The sequence below is a fragment of the Antrostomus carolinensis genome, unplaced genomic scaffold (genome assembly GCF_000700745.2).
Source record: "Antrostomus carolinensis isolate BGI_N321 unplaced genomic scaffold, ASM70074v2 scaffold14050, whole genome shotgun sequence".
Taxonomy (NCBI): domain Eukaryota; kingdom Metazoa; phylum Chordata; class Aves; order Caprimulgiformes; family Caprimulgidae; genus Antrostomus; species Antrostomus carolinensis.
The window spans coordinates 2,255-24,358 of NW_010289161.1; the positions used below are offsets into that span (position 1 = coordinate 2,255).

Here is a 22,104-nt window from a genome sequence, read left to right on the forward strand (position 1 = left end):
CACAAAGTGTACCAAAGTGGTACACAACTAAGCTGGGACTTTCTACCTGAAAGCCTGCATGCTTACAACCTGTAAGACAAATACAAAAATCTCCATTCACTTTAGGGATTAATCTATGTGTGTGAAGTATTTGCTCTCAGATATTTAACCTACAGAAAGAAGTTACATTTGTATGAAGAGCTTGAAAGGTACATAAGCTTGGAGCTTCCCACACACACCCCATGCCTTCCATATAAAAAAAATAAATCTCTCCTTACAGCTACCATTCAGAGCTACTAAGTTGAGGGGAGTTCAGTTAGAAAACAGACAATAATTTATCTATAGGCAGGCAGCCTCCCATGCAAATAATTTCCTTCTGACATCTTCTGAGAAGACAGAATCAGACTCTTCTCAGAGGTGCACAGCAAAAGCTGTGAAGATGAGAAAAAAAAACAAACAGCAAGGGACAGTCCAAGTGAGTATTACAAAACCAAAAGTCCACAGAGAAGGTGACTAAGCACTGCAGCAGGTTCCCCAGAGATGATGTGCAGTCTCCACGATGAAGTTTTCAAAACCCCAATAAAAAGGGGGGTGTATGGGGGCACTGCATTCTCTGTGCAGCCCCTGGCTTTGGAAAGGATTTTTACTATTTGGAACCCACTAGTTTTTCCACGGAGGGAAGCAAGAAGAATTTGTGAGACAAAAGTACTCTTTAGACTTAATGGTAAGAAATTAGAACATCATTGCTTAACTTAATAGAAGTACAAGCAACATTTATGGTAAGCAACCTTATCAGAGTTATGACTTAATGAAGAAGATACAACCAGAGGAAAACAGTTCTACACTATCCTCAGCTGTACATTTAATGATATACTGGATTCTTTTGAGCTTAAACAAATGAGGAAAGTAATCAGATTCTGCAGAATAATTAATCCCACAAGAGCAATTCTGAAGTGTTTCTAAATACAGACTTATTCTGAACCAGGACAAAGTAACACCACACAAAAACTCAAATTATTGCACTATAAATTTTGCACTAGTATTTTAATCTAATTGAACGGTCTGCACAGCAACATTATTTCAGCACGTACAAGAAAGCTTTTCTACTCAGCTTTGCAGGAAAGGCTGTCAACCTAATGTGTAAGTAGTACACGTAAGGAGCATATGTACTTCTGACCAAAACCACAAGCCAGACATGTTTTGCGTTAGTGGATTTCAGCTTAATCTCTAGGCACATTTTTGCATGACTACTAGAAAAATTTTGGGCAAAGATGGACTACCACAAAGCAAGGTTAAATCCATCAGTAATAAGTAGGTTTTCCTTTGTTTCTTTCAAAGTCTTACCAATAGTTCACGGACATTCCAATTATCTGTGAAGTACAAGTTTAAGACTACGAATTACCCCATGATTTGTAGAGGATTTTTAAATTACAGTAACATCAGATTTTGAGAAACTTCCTGACATTCTTACCACTAAAGAGGACACTGAGAAATACATAAAACATTTTTTAAAAGTCAGTGTATTTTCTAAGAAACTTAAAAAATTAAGGAAAAAGTTATTGAGAGGCTACCTATGATTACTATGCATCATTACTGAATGATGAGTACTTCTGTCCACATCACTAAGTGACAACATTCAGATATCTAAAGAATGTTGCAGTCCCACCACCTAACCTAAGCAGTTTACTCAGAAGAAGAGTAAATATGTATGCATAAATATTTACTTATATATAATATACTCGTAAGTTTAACACAGTTATGTCGTTTTTCTACATACTAGCTAGAGTGTACAACTTAACTATTCCAGATAAACCTTATATTGATGGAGATAAGCATTTTACCCTATTGTTTTTCTTAACATGCAATTCAAAGTAAGAACACAAAAGCCAATAAACAGATTTAGGAGAAAGTTTTATACCTGGAAATTGTTCATCAGCCCATACTGACACCCTGTCTGACAGGATGAGAAATCATAGTTTAATTTGCAAGCTGCAGTAGTGCAGTTTGTCAGCTCGGTGACAATGGTATTATTAATGTTCCCTGTGGCATCTCGAACAACACAGGAACCTACAGTGGACACAATCACAAAAAAAGGCATTAACAACAAACTGGACCTGAACTTAAGGACGTGCATCAAGCTCAATTCTCTTTTCATGTATGCATATTCTTAGAGAGCAACATTAAAATATGGCATTTATATTTTTAATATGTTTCAGTATTAAACACATGTTTACTACAAAGAACAAATACAAACTAATTGCTGTCTTGCCTGAGATGATCCTCAGTTTTTTTATAAATTCAAGTCTGATAAGAAAAGGAAAGTCTTAGCACAGAGGAAAACAACGTCAATAGACTCGCCAAAGTTTAGCTCAACATATCATTTCTCTGAATCATGGGTTTCCACACAGCTCTTTAATTGAAGTTAGTATTATGCCCCATCAATTGATTTTATAGTTTCTCTTTTTGACAATTTTCCTAGAGGAATCCTTTTTGCAGTCTGCGTACAGATGTATGTAGACAGGTGTGCACAGTGTTCCAGTCATTTCTTTTCCAGTCAATACCACTCAGATATTAAAAAAAATTTAAATACTCTGTCATGAAAGCCTGTTGCAAGGCATTTTCCAATCCTTAAACAAGCCACCTCTTATATGAGTGTGGTATTTTAAGTTGGCTTCTTGGGGAAAAACAAAGCCACACAGACCCATTCCTACCACATATTTTATAACTGTTTATCATTTAAACTACTCTCTTCAATTGATCCATCATTATTTGTAATTTCACGGTCAAGCAAATGCTGAAGACACAGCATTTTAGTCCTTAAATACTAAGAAAAACTTAAAAGTACTTAAAAGCCCACAAGTCCACTTCAAGGTTGGTTTTGTTGGTTTTTTTTTCCCCTCATAAAGGGCAAAAACTAGAGCAGACTAAGTATCTTTTAACATTCTATGGTTTGACAGTTGCAGTAGTCAAATTGTTTGCACACCACCAATACTGCCAGGAAAGGGAACTAAGTAAGGAGTGGGGAAGAGAAAAGGGAAGTGTACAGAGTAGTAGACAATAGAATTCCCTCAATTTGGTCTTTTAGGAACTTCATTGACAAGGAGGTCCTGGGAACTGAATCATGTGACTACCGAGGACCTAAATTACTTACTTGCAAAATAAGAAGGAGGGCACAGATGTGCTGCAAGCTTAAGTTTAAGATTCTCCAATAACAATCCCTGTTATCTATGTGATTTGTCCCTGTTTCATTGGGAAAAGGAATTCCGAAACACCTATACCATATTTATATTTCTTCTGAGAACCTGATTTAGAACTTGAATTAGAACTTGATTAACAGTCCACAGTACCACCTAGTCCTGGTAGGTGGACATCACCTAATCCTTTCACTTTTCAGATTTATTTTTTAGTTACTTATTAGGCCAAATTGGCTAAATTTCAGTAAGTTTCTTATGTTCATCACCTGTCTTATGCTTTTCTTGTGGGGATGTGGAGGGGCTCGAGTTTTTATTTGTTGTATTTCTGTTTTAAATGGGATTAAAAGCTCTGTAAGAGAAAGTTTCTTCCATTGTGCAAGCATCTGCTACAACCACTCAAGTAGTACATAAAGGATGTGACAATATCCTTACTAGATGAACTACTTGTAGATAACATTTGTTGGCAACGGATTGCAGTGGCAGACCTATTAATTTAAGAAACCCACTAAATAGCTGGAGTGCACTATCACAGCCCTCCTCTTCCTCATTCCCTTTGTCACAGTTCAGATCCAACTGGCTGGCACTTCAGAAAGGGACAATGGCACTATGAAAAAACTTAAAACACCTGGAAGACAACTTCTTTGGTGCTACAAGCAGTTACCGTTAGGCTCTCTTTAATTAGTTTTACTTCTTTGTGTACAGAAAGCATGTCACAACCCTATTCAGAAGTTTGGGGTTTTTATTAAAGCTTCCCTTGTTTTTAAACAAATATTGTTCTTTTATATCAAAACTCGTGAAACACATATTTCAAAGTTGTTCATGCAATCTGCATCCTGCCACCTGCACATCTGCATTAGACCCTTGACAAAATAGGAAACTGCACTCTTTCTCCTCACAGCTGTTACCTTTTTGAAAAAGGCTGCCTAGCTGCATCAGCAGGATTAGCAATTTTCCTCTTCTAAGCCTTCTCTACTCAGTTTATTCACCCTCTTACTACAGAGCATGAAAATACTGACCTAAATTCACATCTTCTTCCCCTTCAGACATGAGTACTCAGTGACATTTACTAGCCCCTTCAAAGTTTTAATGACTTGCTTATCAGTACTCTGGAAACCTACGGTAGGGTATACTGTGTGTGGGGAAAAGAACAGAAATATTTTTATTTTACCAATTCCTGATCCAATGCCTCAAAAAAAAAAAAACCCAACCAAAACTGAATTTCACTCATAATCTGACTTCTGCGAAAGCACTGGCCTTTTCTAACTAGCAGAATTCTAAGTGTAAGTTATAGGAGGCAACCAAGGTATGACATTTCTGATGCATCAATTTCATGTTCAGTTGGTTTTTCAAAACATTTATTTTGCAATATGAAAAATGACTTTTTCATGTTTGAAAGAGGATTAAAGTATTCCATTAACAAACAAATATTAATAAGCATTTTTGCTCTCATGTGTGTTCAAGTTCTAAAGTATTTGAAGTCAGCAGCAGAGGTCTATGTGGAAATAAGTGTAGGTCATTATGCTGCATAAAGTACAATCACTACAGAGCAACTATTTGGCAGAGCTTTAGTACAGTGCTAGCCAACAGAGGCAGACTAGCAAGATAGGTATCTTTGGAAAGGAAGTATTGTTAGTGGTATGATCAATGGTACTGCTAGAAGTGAGAATTTCATTCAAAAGGCAGCACTGCTAAGATAAGACAAGGTCTTTCATATAAGAAAATGGATTACTGCTGCCAGAAACTAATTTATGTGACAAGAATAAAAACTTTTCCAATCACAGGGAAGCAATGATACCATTTGAATCTTACCTTAAGGCTCCTAGAATAGCATTATTTTATGGGTGGGAAAAACCTGGTTGAACATTGCTGCTCTAGAGCAAAACTGACAGAGAACATCAAATCCCAAGTAAACTTCTACAGAGAATTTCACAACATTGTGGGGTGGGGTAGACTGGGAAGAGAGTTTAGACAAGACTGAGACCAGTCTATGACTGTTTCCCCTCAGAACGTTTCTGAACATGACAACACTTCTGAAAGTGGGCTGGCCAGATAAAGGTACTACTCACTCTTCCCTCTACTGTGGAATACTGCTCATGCATCCTCACCAAACTGATGTTTGATCATCCCACAATTTAATTCAGATAAGTAGCTGACTATTAACATCTTCAAACCAATACAGGTGTTTCTTCAGTGAGAATTTTCAGAAAATGGACTTTTCTAATCCAGGGATTATCCCTCTGCTAAACTGTAAACCTTTTAGCATAAATAACTGCAACGAACTAGGAAATATCCATATGAAGTCTTTTGTCATCTTTAGTCTGATGCAGCTAGTCTTCAAAAAATATTACTCATTTTAGGAAATTTTAAAACCAGCTGAAAGTTGAACCTCCAACAATAAAAATTACAAACCTCTGGCTATTACTTTCCCATGCATGAAAGTCAATTACATAATGACTTTACATAATGAATTACATAAATTATATCAAGACACACCCTCAGAATGAATGTGAAAGGATAAAGTTAAACATAAAACATTCTCTATTTACCTACAGATACTGCAATTCCTACGTAAACCAATGTAGTAATTAAGATGGCCAACAGCGTTCCTTTAGGTATGGCTGACTGAGGATCCTGAAAGAAAAATGTCAGTGGACAGTGATGACAAATAAATGTACACTCAATGTTTGTGAACAAAATTTGCCAATTCACTACTCACCGCAAGATCACCTGAGATATTTGCACCAGCAAGTATGCCAGTTGCAGCAGGGAAGAAAATAGCAAATACAGAAAAGAAAGTTTCCTCGTGTCGGAAATCTGGTCCAAAATTCTCCATAAATATTTCAGCTGTAGAAAGAGATTTATGTTTATCAATATTAATACAGAAGCTACAGTATTAGCCCATTCCAGCCATTATTAGCTACATGAAAAAGCTGAAAGTCATAGACACGACCTTAACATTAAGTGTAGAACACTAAATACTAACTCATCACTTCAACTCGAAATAAAAGTCAGCACAGTAAACTTAAATCACCTTTAAAATCAGAAAAGGTACTTACAGTATCATCCATCTTTTTTAAATTCAAAATAATCCATATTAAGCAGGCAGGACCAAATTCTGGCCCCATAGCTTTAAGGAACAAAACTGCAGAAGTTTGAAAGAATCAGGAAAAGACATCTCTATAGTTAAAAAGGACTATAAGCTATTTCAGATGTTTAGCTTAATTATGACAGCATGTCTCCTCTTTGCAAATATATTGTTTACAATATTAACTGTTCCAACATACCTTTATAACCAAAGAAACCTTTAGGCTTCTTGCTATCCAAAGGAATAAATGTTCCTATGACAAAGTCTCCAATAGCAAGTATGAGGATCACCAGTAAGACTATCTGTGCCTGAAACATAATGACTGCAGTCAGACAGAAGAACTTGTTCTTTTTCACAGTTTCAACCTTCAGTGTTGTGTTCTAAAATGTTAATATTTACTTGATTCCAAATTCAGCTTAAGTCTTCTCAGTATGTTTTCCACCAATAAAAAAGGCAAGCTGGAGACAACATGTACCAGAATTTTGAATAAAGAAATAGGAATAGTTTGTAAGTTTAATGTTTATACAAAAGAGAATTTGTTATTACCATGCCCCTCGAAGTTATACTTCTAAACATAAAATAATTAAAAGAATTATTTTCTCTTTAACCCTTCCAGAAGGAATGGATTTGAGTAGATTGAAGAAATTCACAAGAAAAGAGCTAAATGCACACAAATACTAACAGTATTGTCTTATTAACCATGATCATAAAACTCTGCCTTACACTTCAGTATGTGATATTTACTTTACTAAGAATTTTATTACATCAGGAATCAAACAGCTCTTTTGCTATTTTTAGGCAATGGACTAGATAAATTTGTTATATTCTCATGTTCTCAACCCTTATTTATGAAAAAAAGAAAAAAAAAAAGAAAAAAAAGAAAAATAACAGGGCAGCAGCCTACCACAATAACTTGTTGATTTCTGGTTTTCTTGTTTCATTACAACCTAGATTTTCACCCACTGTTCAATAAAACTATTATAAACCCTACCCTTGGAACAAGAAGTACTTTAAATCACCCAAATACCTCAAAAATGTGAGTAAGGATAAATCTAGTCACTGAAGAGGTGGTTCAACTTTTATCTTTAAATAAGCAACCACACTGCCCTATTATCTTTTCTGTTTATTTGATTCCTTATAAAGGCATATGCCAGTGGCTCAGGGGAAGTTATTCGTAGTTTGACTTTTTTTTTTTCCAGGTCTAGGATCAGAACTTAATATGCAATAGCACTGTGGCATTGCTGATTGTTATAGAACAAAGTTTTCAATTCACGCAGCCTTGCAAGAAAATAGGGTAGTGCAGCAATAAGCAGAGCATGCCAGCCAAGAGCAGAGTTAGAAGACCACCTGAAGAAATCAGTGTGTGCATCATATTTAATCTCTCCTTTGCCAAGTGTAGAGAATAGGTGGAGGCATAAGGATGCAGCTGGATGCTTACAGAAATCTTCCATAAGCTCAGAGAATTGAAAACAAAGTTACTCCAGAGCATCTGCTACAAGTGGATTTATCCAGTAACAAGCCTAGGCTTCTCCCTGAAGCTAAGAGCATTTTCTGAGTATCTTCCTCACATTCAAAAGTCTCAGACAAAGGATAGGCTTCTAACACAAGGAGCTGAGTTGTAAGAGATCACAAACTCTGAGAAGTCATTTTTTAAGCAGGCTTCCCCAGAATCTCAGTCTCTCTTACATTTAGATCTACTTCAAAGGCATTATTACAGATTCCCCTTGTCCCATTTTCAAAGGCATTCTCTAAGTTACGGGGAATCCATAGGAGAACGTAATAGATACTTTAATCAAGAGGGAAGTATTAGTGTTTTGCTGTGCTAAGCTGTATGTTAACCCACATGGTCTGCTTGTTTGACAGGTTCAGTTGCTTACCATAGCTCCTTCTTGCCTTCTTCCATGATGCAGAAACCAAGCCAACAAGTCTTGATTTTCACACTGAACACAGGGTTTTTGAAAGCTACCTATTTCCTAATAAGGATGACGCTGCAGTGGTACCACAGTTCAGCTGTGATACAGAAACATTAAACAACAGGGGTATTTTTATGCAAGCTATTGTTATAGAACTGCTCACACTACAGAGCGAAAGCAAGGTATTTCTTGTGACTAAGTGACAGTGGCCAGAGGGTTAATAGCAACTAATCCATTCCAAGGAAAAACTAAATGGTTGGGATTAAAGAAGACAGTATTTTTTGAAGTCAGGTGCATAAAGATATCATTACAAATTTAAGTTACCAACAGTTAAGGACTACCTGAGGAAGGTAAACAATTTTTACAGAAGTGCGCTGTTCAATTTAGAAGTACATGCCAAAGTCAGTTTCTGTAGATTCTTTTCTCCCTGTGGTAGTGTCAAGTAAGGTACTTGGTGTTCACTTCCTTTTCCTACGACCCCTATTTCTACGGCTGGAAGTAACAATGAGAAAAAAAACATCTAATTTTTATTATGAAAATCATCTTCATCTTGATGCAGGAGCATAAGAAACTGTTAAAACACTTAAATGAAGAAGCTCCTGCAGTTGCCTCTCACTGCAGAAAAATAAGAGCTATTGTGAACCAAATATCAAATAGGAAGGAAGACCAAGTGAGGCTCTTCTCAATTATTTTTGAGTACACTGTGGACATATATTCAGAAAAAGTCTACCAGGTGCAGGCAACAGCGAGCAAGTTAAACTGCCTAGTAATGCAGAGCAGAAAAATAAAAAAGGTAAGCTCTATATTAGGGTATCCCAGGTTCTGAAACATGTTTGTTTCCACAATCAGAGCTTAGCTATAACCATGCAGCCACAAGAAGAGGAAAGTAGGTTCCCCCTCCTACACATGCATCACCAGAAATATTCTCAACCCTCCTCAATGCTGGGCCTGCTGACAGCATCACGCAGTCTCACTGTTTCCAAGTGCAAACAAAACCAGAGGGCAGTGAAAGGGAGTAACACTGGTTTTGAGTTAGCAGAAACTACACAACTTTAGACTGGCTCCAGCTCCAGCCCTGTATGTTCCATCCACAATTGCTCATTTGAAGTTCCCAGTAAGAGAAAATTCTCATGCTAATGCTCTTACCTTTTCCTGTTCTGCTGCAGTTGCCCAGAAAAGGGTAATACCTTTAACCTACTTGACAGTGTCTTTAAGTGTAGAAAATCCCAGGTTTTAGGTTCTCATATATGCTTAAGCTTCCAGAACAAGCTGGTCTAAGGTTTGAAACGCTGTCCGGACCTGCACATGCTACTGCTAGACAGAGACCTATGACATAAAAACTGCCCACTGACTTCTAACATGCCATGCATGCAATACTACATGCACTAAAGATACTAACAAGAAATCAAATGGCTGAGGTACAAAATGGAATCAAAATTATGAAGCAGAGAAAAAAGAAGTTCCTTACTTTTGCTTCCCATTCCATTCCAGCAATGGAAATACCCAGCAATATAACCACTGTGATAGCCCCTATGATTCTGATATCATTCATTTCATCAACCATCAACGTTCCATTTTCCTAACAAAACAAACAAACAAATACACAGTCATATACTTTTATCAAGTACTTATCTTCCCTACTGCAGAACAGCATTTAATTGATTGTAATTTAATTGAGTTAGCCTCTATACCACAAATTTACTCATTTTAAATTCTCCGTATGGGCACAAGTAACTTGTTTTTTTGCCTTGTTTTACATCACTGAGTGTTCTAAGTGAAGTGATCATTCCTATTCACAGCCCACCCCCAGAGAGAGAGGCCTGTCTTCAACTGCCAGAGAATTAGATTAATCAGCAAGGTAACTGCTACCATCTAGCATTTATACATGTATTTTACTTGTTGTTCACTATTACTTATTTCTTTTAACATATTCCAAACTTCTTCCTATCTACAAAAAGTTCTTCTTAGTATTACATTTAATAAAAAACCCAACAGACAAATAATAATGGGCTGTGTTTAACTTAAGTAATTGGTTTCAGTAAGCAGAACTCCTCTGAAAGTCAGCTTAATAGGAAATGACTATGACTTTACAAGAAACAGTTCACTAATAAGGATCTCAGCATTAACAGCTTATGATTCTGCATCATTTATCTGTACTGCCACTCTTACCAGCTTGGACTTTACCACAAATCATACGTTTTATTTTTTCTGGAAGATAAAACAGCATGGCAAATTTCCATTTGGCACCAATGGCAACTTGTTTTTTCACCAGAAAGTTACTGAATTACATTAGTATTTTATTGATATATCAGTAGTAATCTTGTACCTGATTCCACACCTTTGAGCTGGACAGGGCAACCCCTGGTATCAGGACAGGCTGAGAGATAAAGGGACCTAGAGCTGCCCTGCAGGGAAGGACTTGGGGCTGCTGGTGGATGAGAAGCGGGACATAAGCTGGCAATGTGCACTTGCAGCCCAGAAGGCCAATAACCGTATCCTGGGCTGCATCAAGAGAAGCGTGGCCAGCAGGTCGAGGGAGGGGATTCTCCCCCTCTACTCTGCTCTGCTCTGGTAAGACCCCACCTAGAGTTCTGCATCCAGCTCTGAGTCCTCAGCACAAGAAAGACATGGACCTATTGGAGCAGGTTCAGAGGAGGGCCACAAAAATGATCTGAGAGCTGGAGCACCTCTCCTATGAGGACAGGCTGAGAGAGTTGGGTTTGTTCAGCCTGGAGAAGAGAAGGCTCCAGGGAGACCTTATTGTGGCCTTTCAATACTTAAAGGGGGCCTATAATAAAGATGGGGACAAACTTTTTAGCAGGGCCTGTAGCAATAGGACAAGGGGTACTGGTTTTAAACTAAAAGAGGGGAGATTTAGACTAGATATAAGGCAAAATTTTTTTACAATGAGGGTGGCGAAATGCTGGAACTGGTTGCCCAGAGAGGTGGTAGAAGCCCCATCCCTGGAAACCTTCAAGGTCAGATTGGATAGGGCTCTGAGCAACCTGATGTCATTGAAGATGTCTCTGCCCACGCAAGGAGGTTGCATTAGATGACCTCTAAAGGTGCCTTCCAACCCAAGCCATTCCATAATTCCATGATAAGATGACTGCTCAGACTTGCATAAAGGACACTGTATCCATTATAACCACTATCAGCCATATACCTTGAGCAGCTCCACAACTGTCTCTGCAAAGCCAACAACATACATTGCTACTGCAACAGCATTGGCAAATGCAAAAATCAGACCAATGGCGCCACCAAACTCTGGTCCCAGACTCCTGGAAATTAAGTAATATGCTCCTCCTGAAAGAAAACAAAGACAAAAAACCCCACTACACGAAAAAGCCTAAGAATAACAGTCATCAGCAATTTAAAGTTTACACAAACAAGATGCTACTAGTTCTTGCATCTTCCCTGACATATTAGAAAATAACCCAAATCTTGATATTTTAACAACAGGCATGCTGAATTTCAATTTTTTAAGATACCAGTTGGAAATAACCACATAACTCATGCACCTCATCATATTATTCAGCTATGCAACCAGTTCTATGGTTAAAAAACAAACTGTAAAACACAAGCACCAGTATTACTGGACTTTTTATTTTGCACTACTCCAAGCATCTGTTCATAGTTCTACGATTACACATTTTCATGAGCTATAGCTGAAGAAACTGGCAAAGTAGACTGTAATAAATCCACTCAAGTTCCAAACCTCATGACCTGTTTCTTAAAGCTCTGTCATTAAGGGAATTTTCTGCCTTCCAATAGGACTCCCAAAACAAATAACATGATCATTCTGTTTTTCAGAACCTATTTGTATGTTTTGGGCTTGATAAACACAGCATCTCAAACCCAGTGACAAATGGAAAACTGAGTATAGCATTAGAGAAGAAAATAAATTTTTTTTTAAATATAGCAAAGGCATACTCCTCCAATTTAAGGCTAAGCTTTCTAAAAGGAACAAAATCCTCCAGTCTGAAGTAACTGAGTGCATATTAAAAATTTGCAACATGAAATCCTTAATTTCACTGCATTACAGTTTTTGTGCAAAACATACGTAGGTGCCCAGCTTTGACATACTTTGCAAATGAGAATGTCAACGTAAGAAAAATATTACTGTAATGTAAGATTTTCAGAGGAACAACTGTGATTTTATTCTACAGTTGTTCCCATTCAGCACTTGAAGTTTTCTAATTAAGTACTATTTTGCAAGAGTGACTCTAAAAAAGTTTGTGGCTCTCATAAGAAGAGGAAAATCTGATATGTATAAAGCAATTTAAAAATAGAAAGGGCATTTAGAAACTAAGCTTGACATAATGCTACAAATCCTAGCTGATCCTTCCCATGGAGTCTGTTTACTTTGTAATAGTAAGGTTTTTCTCTTCATTCTTAATCAAGAGAATTTTATAAGCTTCTATTTTAATTCTACCACTTTTTCTACTAGTAGTAGTCTTGTAATGTTATGAAACAGTTTGAGCAAGTCAAAGGTACCAACACAGCACTATTTTGTAGGAACTGCTGACAACGGCACATAAACCATGAAACAGAATGAAAACCATCACCCTCAAGAAAGCTGGAGATGAAATCAAGAGTTCAGAGAATTCCTTTTGTATGTAAAAAAAATAGAACAATAATATGTCCTTTTGTAAGCTCTAATATAGATATAGCTTATCCTTTTATAGGACATATTTTTTCATTAGTAAGTTTTATTTCAGGACATGAACATACCAGGACACATACACACTCCTAACCAACCAGTGCAGATGTAGAATAATATTAAGACCCTATTAATTCCTGGATATGTGTCTCTAAAAATGCTTGTATTGCAATAAGTTAAGAATAGATAATGCTTCTTTAACAGTGGAAAAGCAAGCCACTAGTCAAATCAAATTAGTAGGCTAATTATTGACTTTTCATTAATTACATGATTGCTTAGTCAAATACAGAACTTAGGGAAGACTGTTACTCAGAAAACTACCTCTTCCCTGCATTTCATCCATACTGTTTTTACCCTGATGCTAAAAAAATGGAAAATAAATCAGAGGTTCCATCCTTAAGGTGTACACTTCAGAGTGATGAAGCTTTAAAAGCTTTATAGAAGATAATTTACCTCCTCTTACAAACCCATTCGTCGCTATTGCTGAAGTAGACAGTCCTGTAATAGTTGTCACAACAGTGGCCATTCCAATAACCAAGACAGACAGACCTTTTGGAAAAAGAGGGGGAAAAAGGTCTAAGTCCAGCAGTATTAAAACGTACAAGTCTTCAACTTAACTTGGTTTCAAGAATTAGTCTTGCAAATACAACACAAATTTATCATGTGTGGTCCTGCACATTCAAGCAAAAGGCTTCTTCACTCCCCTTTTGTAGGGAGAAGTTTCCAGGATACAAACAAAACTGGATAAATGTTCTCTTTAACCAGCAGTGTAAGATTTGTATCCTAGAGCTTGAAGCAAACACATGCCTCTTGCAGATAAGAGATTTTTTGCAGTCCCATACTAAGTTAAGCCTTGCAAGAAAATTATGTACTATGCAGTGTATATGCAGATTTTAATAGCCACAAATCAGAAGTTTATCTCTACAGTTCACTGAAGATTTACAAATGTCAATTTTAGATTACATACCTTATAGCTAAATTAAAAAGTCTAAGTTTATAGTGCTTAAAGTTTTTGATAAGGGTAAATTACCTTACAATATAGAAATATTAAGGTCATTTTTTACTCCTGTTTAAGGTTTAAGGTCAGAATCAACACCTCTTTCAGATCACATTTAAAAGTCACTGAAATAAAATTACAGCATTAGCACACATACCTATCCCAGCTTGTCCTACAATCCATGACAGTCTGATGAAGAGCATCACACCCCAAATATTTAACATGCATCGTACCTAAGATAAAAAAGAAATTTTACATAGGTTAGGTTTTACATCTGCAGTCACTTTCACTAATTTTTCATTTCTGTTTTTAATGTTGTCAAAATTATCTTGCAGTCTTTCCTCACCACTTTTCAAATCATTTCACAAGAACAGATTCTTAATTAGATAAGTTTAGGTTTGATTAAAAATAATAAAAAGGAACTCAACTACGATTTAAAGTTAATACTCTGAACATAAGATTGCGAGGTCTACAACCCCAGTTCAGATCACCCACAAACGCCCACTCCCCAAAAAATCCACTAAAGCAACACCCTACTAAATAATTTATTCTTTAAAAAAATAGAAAACAAAACCCCCACAACTTCCCAGTCCTGGAACTTCTGTATCTTACAACACAGCTGCACTAATAGGACTTGGGGAGGGTGCTTATTTTTTTTTATCCTTGTATTTTAAACTCTTAGTCCTCAATAAAATAGTTTGTACTGTACAGAATTTAGACTGTAGACTAACAACAGGTCTTAGGTCTGTCTCTTACCTAAGGAGTATGATATCAGTCCTACAAAATGTTTAGCTTGTCATTAGGACTGTAAGGGAGACAAGGACCTCCCTAAATCACAAAAGTAAAGTTTTCCGAGATTTAAAAAGTCTTTTGCAAATATAAATCACTCGAGCTGGAAATATTCAACCAGGCAGCTTATGCCTGCTAAAAAATACTAACTGCAACTTTCAAACCACTGAAAAGAAAATCATCCTCCCTGAAACTTTTAAACAGACTTTGGAAGAAAGTGGTCAGCAACATCTATTTCTGTAACTCTTTAATACTTACAATTGTTGCTGACAAAAATAGCTCAATACAGAATTTGGGTTTAGAGAAATTCAAAGTCAGTGCCATACCTCCTTTAAAATGAGTAACTCTGTTCTTGGTTGGAGTACATCAACAGAAGTCCAAAATACTTGCTTCACAGCTACCACAGGCACTCTCCTTCTCCCAAGATAAAGAATATGGCTACTTCAAGACTTTTAAGAACGTTGCTGATACACAGTGGAAGCTTGCTGAACTAGAGTTAGGTATTCTGAATGCTCAAGTTCAGCATGTTTTAACCAAATGTTGCATTTGCAGCCACCACTATAAATTCTTATAGTTTTGGAGAACACATATTAATCATGGTTTCTCTTTGTCAAAATATTAAAAATGAAACTAATATGTACTTGTAATAAAACATATATCACCCTTAATTTTTCACTACTTCGAATAGGGACCAACTCAGTTTTTTCCATCATGACTATACTGTATTTAGCATTAAAGACTTCCACAGCTTAGGCGATGATTTATTGTAACAGGTTCAACAAAACTTAAATACTTAAGCCTGATCAAGTATTGCCAAATACAGGTATGTACTCTCCTCAACGCAGTATTTTTTTTTGCTTCTCTAAAAATAAAGAAATAAAAAACAAGTTTTCTAACACTTCAGTCCAAAATTTTATAGATCCAAAGTGAACACACATTAACTGCATTCTCCCCACTTGTATTTTTCACTTAAGATTCATGTGTAGTTTTTCCTACTATATATGAATACTTTAAATAGTCTTTCTCCTTCTTGGAAATCATGCAACTTCAAAACTGTAAAACCTGTGCTAAGAAAACATAATCCTTCAAAACCTCAAGTCCTGGAGTGTTTACTTCCTTAAAATTCAGTAAAGGTAAGTGCAGCCCTTCCTAAAGTTACAGTATTTTAAACATCTTTAATACATGTAATCTTTTCTTTATACAACACTATCACAATCCCTCTCAAAAAGGTTATTAGAAGGAGTGTATCTGTAAGAAACTGAACTACACTACATCAAACTTACCAATACACCTTTTATCCAGCCAAACTTGACCACTCCTTTGCTATCCGGTGTGTAAGTCGCAGCTGCTTCACCAGCTGGTGTGCCTTCCTCACCATTTGCATAGCCATCTTCAAAGGGTTCCTGGGGGGTGGGGGAAAGTTTCTTTTATGTGGTTGTTACAGTAGAGAAGGCATTTCATACTCACATTGTAAAAAAACCCAAGCAAACAAAAAAAAACCCCCCAAAACAAACCACAACAACAACAAAAAACCAAACAACCTTTCTACTTGTGCAAACAGAAAAATTAAAGAATGACATGGCAGAAGTTTTAAGCTTTTCCTTTATGCTCCATGCATGAGGCACATCTCACAGATTTCAAAGAATATAAAACAAACTTACACAGATGACTTAGGTATACTGCTTCAGCCAGAGTTAACTGTTAGCAGTGAGAGTAGTAAATATTTTTAAGAATCAATTCTACAGCCCTAAGAAACAAATATCTGGTGTTTTAGAATAAGAGCTAAAAATTTAAAATGCAGCAACTTCTACAGCACAGGAAGTTTTATTTCTCAATCTGAAAGCATACACTGCTCTACCACAAGTTACTGATCTCCACTATAGTGTTTCCTGTAGCCTCAGACTTAGCTGCCATTTGATCACTTTTTCAGAAAGTAAATTATTCACTTCCCTGGAAACTACTCTACTATTCACCGTAAAGTGATGCTGCTAGAAAGGAGGGTAGGAGAGCAGCATTTCAAGAAGGAAGGAAGAGAAGTCTCTTCTCAAACACTCTTCCCTTTTTAAAAGGGAAGGATTACAGATACAGAAAACATCAGTCCCACCGACAAAGATCAACTTGTGGATTTTCTTTACAATTCAACTCTCAGTATGTTCAACTCTCAGAAATATGATCTCTCAATGCAGAAATCATAACTGTTTGATATATATTTAAAAATATATGTGTATATACACATACTTGTGTGTTTGCAAGACGCAGTTTTGTTTCACCAAGCTGGGCACACACCTAAGCATTTAAACTCAAATATTTATATCCTATATTACTCTTAAGAAATCCACAGGAACCACTCTAAGCAAAGTATGTTAGTTATCCAAGGCAACAAGTATAAAGAACAAATATACTGGAAGATCCTGAATACCATTCAGAGAATACTATTCAACAAACCAGCTCAAGCAGTATTTGTGAAGCAGCCTGCATCCCAGAGGGCTTAGAAAACATTCAAGCAATTAGACCTTCAGTCCCAATGAAGTAAAGGGAAAAACTCCCATTCGCTAAGACACAGAGACACGGGACCCAAATTATGCTTTCAAGAAGTATGTTCCATGCTGAAGGGACACACTAAGAAAGTTTTATGTGAGATATTTTATTATATTTCTCCTCCTCCTGATACATTAATACCAAATATACCATCAGCACAGAGTCCAGAAGAAATTTATAGAACCATCACTTATGAATGGAGTCATCCATATCCCCTACAATCAGCATTAAACATACAGGGTAAAAAAACCATCAGACTGTCAACCTCATCTGAAGGTCATCAGCAGAGATTCATGTCAGTGCTTTTCTCATTGACTCTGCACTATAAAATTCTCATAAAAACAGATGTACCTGCAACACGTCAGGAGATCCAGTATAGCATAAGCTTTCCACCAATAGGCAGAATCGTGATCAGTTTGCACAGCATTACCTTTAACAGCTTTCTTAAACAGTAGGTTTTCTTGTCTCCACAAGGAATTAAAAAAAAAAGTAGATATCTATGTGTTATATACACATATATATTTCTATATGTATGTGTGTATATATGTTTATAATGTGTTATATACATTAAACAGAGGAAAAGTTGAAGATGTCCCTGCTCACTGCAGGGGGGTTGAACAAGATGACTTTTAGAGGTCCCCTCCAAATCAACTATTCTATGATTCTACAATAAAAAGAAACATAACTTGGAATTACGTGGTTTGCTGAATTGCAGCTCTTCTGGATAGAAGAGAACTAATGGCTGTAACTTCTTGGGAGATCTGCACAGCCTTTGACCAGATTAATCTATTGATTTGCTGATTATTTGCATTCAGGCACTCAAACTTAAACCAAACCAAGCAAAAGGTGATGTGTGATCCATTTAGAGCAGCAAGAAGAACAGTGACGACCAAAAAAGAGAATTACCATGCTGCTGTTTTTAAGATTTTAGATAGAACTAATTCTAGCATCTCTACATCAAGAAGTAGAATAACAATTAACTAGTTTTAATTTAATACATACAGCTACAAGCCACTCCTCTGCTGAGCCTATGCTGACCTGCCTAAACCACAAGTGAGGAAATGGAAGACCTCTAATCAGGCTCCTCACCCAACTCGGACACACGTGAAGCCTATGACAGAAAAGAATGCACCTATATACTGCCTTGCTCTGACATCCTTGAGTACCTGTCCTTCAGAAGACTCTCCTAGAAAACTCTTTCTAGGTATTCATGTTTCACTCATCAGATTCTGCTATTTCCAGCAGCACTTACCAGAAATTTCTCCCCACTTTTCCCCCACCCACCTTCAGAAGTGGGGAGGAAAAAAATAAAGATACATTAAAACAAAGGACAGATTAATAAACATGTTCACAACTATGACAAAGCCTCCAATCAAGCATGCAACAGTATAACTGTGTATTATTATTCTTTCATATAAAATCCATTCTTCTTTCTCATAGAAAAGCATAACATTATACTTGCAACAAACTCAGTTTTAAAGTGTTGCATAAAGGGATTCACATTTATATTATCTAAGCAGTTTTTATGCTCTGGCCAAGAAAACTGACAACAACTGATACCATCTCCTGGTATTACAAAAATGCATGTCATGTCTTAAACAAGAAACAATAAAATTGTTCTTTGAAAAGTCTGATCAGAGAGGATCAAGGAAGGGCTAGAAGAAATATGTATCTTCATGTCCTAAAATACTGAAACATTAGTTATGACTAAAGTAGTTAACACTGTAATACCGCATCACACCACTTCTTTTTTTTTAAACAAGCTAGAAGTTTTCATTTACTGTACATTTAGGTTTTGAGAGAAGATGGAGAATATCCTAGTATCTAGTGTTAAGAGACAATCATATACTTTAGCATATATCCATGGCTGGCCACATACTGGTAGAACCTGCACACATCTACAAGACGACTTCCAGAAGTCACTTCCAACTTCAGCCATCATGTGATAGCTACGCATTTTACTGTAGTGCTCAAACAAGCCCATAGCTCAGCCTTTTATATTCTGGGAAGGAGATAATAGCTCACAACTGGTATCCCAAGTTATCAGCTGCCAGATCAGCTCCAAGATATGCACACTAAGAACACAAGAAGTTTTGTTTGGTATGTCTTTCCTCTCCACACTATGCAATATTTCTTAGGAAAAGAATTTGAAGCACATGCAAAAAATGTAATAACGGAAAGATTACTGCTGGTTATCAGTGCTGGTGGGTGCCCGATAAAGCACGAGGGAGAACAGATATTACGAAGTGTGGGCACAAAAGAATTCCACTACGCAAGGCTCCAAGTTCAGCCCTTTAATGTGAGATTAAGAAAGCACCACTGTGGTCTCAGCTGTAAATAAAGCAACTGTAGTATTTTTCATGCTTTTCCTCATGAGAAAATAATGGTTCTACTCAAAGTCACATACTGAACGGAAAAAATGCACTAGTACTATTTTAGAACAGTAATACATATATGATTAAGATCTTAATAAACAGTGAGAAACACCAACACACTGTGGATTTGGAGGTGGTGTAACAAAAGGGGGAAAAGAGAAGGTTTTAGCATTTCAGATCAGAAATGCTCTTATTAACATAACTTTTAAATCAAATTATTGTCTGTTATCTAATCAGTCCAAAGAATACTCAGTTATTGGTGTTCACTTGCCCTGTTAAAGGAAAAGTAAGATATATGTTGACAATTCTATCATACACTGACAGGAATTTAGCCAAGAAACAGTTAAGTTCTGTTCCTACACAGAAATTTCCATTGCTGTATCACAGTGCACTGAAAAATACAGATAATCTACTATTTCATCTCCAGCACTGGATTATAACAATAAGTTATTTGTGTCAACTGTGAATAGCCTCCACATTTATTAGAAATGGATTAGTAATAAGGAAAGACTTGTCAGCCAGAAGAGATCCACAATTTTTCACACACAGCTTGAAACACACTGGTGCATCAGTAAAAACCGCTATTCAGTTTTACTCAGAGCTCAACAGTGGTGTAGCACATCTATTTGTGGTGAACTTATCTAGAGCTCATCTTAAAGGCAACATACTAAGGCTATGCTGAACTGTATGAGGTGATACCAGAATAAACACACATGAACTCTTCCGCTCTTGCTTCTTTTCAAGTATCACAGCATGGAAGCTCAAAGCAAAGGGCAAGACAACCAGTAAGTTTGTACCTAAGACTACATGGTAGTTCTCCATGGAGACTGCTTTCTTTGCAGTCTGCCTGATTTGGCATGTCCCAAGTAATAAATTCTTTAGCTAACTCTTCCTACTGCCATTACTCTTGTGTGAAGAGAGGAGGCCAAAGCAGCATCTGAGTTTAGAGCACTTAACTGCTCTTTTTCCATCTCTTAAGTTTGACCAGTTATGGTTCAGCACATGCCATATAGTATGGGCTTCTCCTCATACAAATTCATTAGAAAGGCTTCTCAACAGTAGCATTTTCTTGTCTTAGTAGGATTCAGTACTGAAGTTGGTTTAAATAGATAATACTATCAAAATGTTAAAAGAAAATCAAGAGCCTCATCTTCTCAAGCTCCAGTTTCTGCAAGGAAATACAAAAATGGCATTCCACTACATTGAATCAAGAGAAGAGCTGCTTACATTTAAAACTGCTTTGTACTTACATACTCCATTACTGAGCTCGGCGCTCATCACTCTAAATGCTTTCTGAGGACAGGAAACAAGGGAAGCTGCCCGAGAACTACCCTTCACCAACAGAGGTACCAGCAGAACAATTCTGTACAGCAATGAGTCTCTGTCCCCAACCAGCTGCAGTTGAAGTCTCAGCAACAGGATCATGATTTTGCCTGCTAGAAGCTCCGTGGTTAGATATGTTTGCAGCAATCATCACGGACAGTGGAATCCTTCTTCAGAAGAACGAGAGACTTGCACCTTCACTCCTTCACTGCAGCTTCCAGTGTTATTGCCAAGCTGCTCACTACACCTTACCATAACAATGGTTACTCTCATTTCTAACTCCCAAAGGTTAACTTTATAAGCAACATCATTTTTGAGAAATTCCTTTTTGTGGAATGAAGCAACCAGTAAAATGTATTGATCCAGATGTAGCATATCAGCTGTCTCACCAGTGGAAGAATTGTTACTTGTAGAGATTATACTACTACATGGCCAAACTCTGTAGCTGCATACAGCTAAGGCTACGGCTACTCAAGTACAAAACGTGACAGTACGGAAGATTTTCAGAGTTAGCACAGCTCAAAACATACAATACATAAAAGCTTATGAACATTTCAGTTTGCTTTTCTAATTCAAACATACTTTAGTGAGAGTGCAGATAAAATAAAAGTTACAGATTCAAGAAAGTTATCAAACAGCAGCAGAATTACTACATGTTTTGCCCTAGCAGATGGTAACACTTCCCATAATTTTTAAAGACTACAAATTTTTGCTTGAATGAGCAAGCCTTTCAGTTTCCCTTCTGGAATTAACTTTTGGATTCTTCCTCCTACCTCACCTATGACATTTCTAACGTTTGGAATAAAACATCTAAGAAGTGCTAGATGTATTGTACTGCGCAGAATAATCCTGCTGTCATAGGTGTTAACCTCTGACACAACAGTAACAACTTCTGCAGTTGGCACTAGTACAAATACATTTAAGCGTGATACTGTACTACTACTGTACTACTGGATCGGGTTTGCGTGGCAAGGTTTTGGTAGCAGGGAGGGACATAGGGGTGTTTTGCCTGTGCCAGTAATTGGTGAGTGATCTCTCTCTGTCCTTATCTCTACCCACGAGCCTTTTGTTTTCTTTTTCTCCCCATCCCATTGAGGAGGGGGAGTGATAGAGTGGGCTCTGGTGGGCACCTGGCATCTAGCCAGGGTCAACCCACCACAACTACCAAAGAATAAGCCATCTATTAAATATTGACTGTAGGACACTAAACTGTATCAAACACATCCGTTCTTTAAAAACAGCTTTTGC

The 22,104-nt window shown here is 37.0% G+C and overlaps 1 protein-coding gene across 1 annotated transcript; it reads right to left on the minus strand.

Annotated features, from left to right (window-relative positions):
- Window positions 1-1,891: 1,891 nt before the first annotated feature.
- On the minus strand, window positions 1,892-21,007 carry LOC104525966 (solute carrier family 12 member 2-like). The gene is made up of 10 exons (XM_010169278.2): window positions 20,876-21,007; window positions 15,904-16,023; window positions 13,989-14,064; window positions 13,288-13,383; window positions 11,338-11,477; window positions 9,640-9,750; window positions 6,458-6,566; window positions 5,890-6,017; window positions 5,720-5,804; window positions 1,892-2,046 (listed from the first exon to the last, which is right to left on the minus strand). The coding sequence occupies exons 1-10, from the start codon at window positions 21,005-21,007 to the stop codon at window positions 1,892-1,894; spliced, it is 1,152 nt and encodes a 383-aa protein (XP_010167580.2).
- Window positions 21,008-22,104: the final 1,097 nt, after the last annotated feature.

Excerpts from the sequence above, each read along its gene's own strand:
- LOC104525966 (XM_010169278.2), bottom strand. The coding sequence starts at position 21,007 with ATGATTGCTGCAAACATATCTAACCACGGAGCTTCTAGCAGGCAAAAT. Across the intron at positions 9,751-11,337 it reads CAGTTGTGGAGCTGCTCAAG|GAAAATGGAACGTTGATGGT; the intron begins GTATATGGCTGA and ends TTGTTTTGTTAG. Across the intron at positions 6,018-6,457 it reads AGGTTTCTTTGGTTATAAAG|CTGAAATATTTATGGAGAAT; the intron begins GTATGTTGGAAC and ends CTCTTTCTACAG.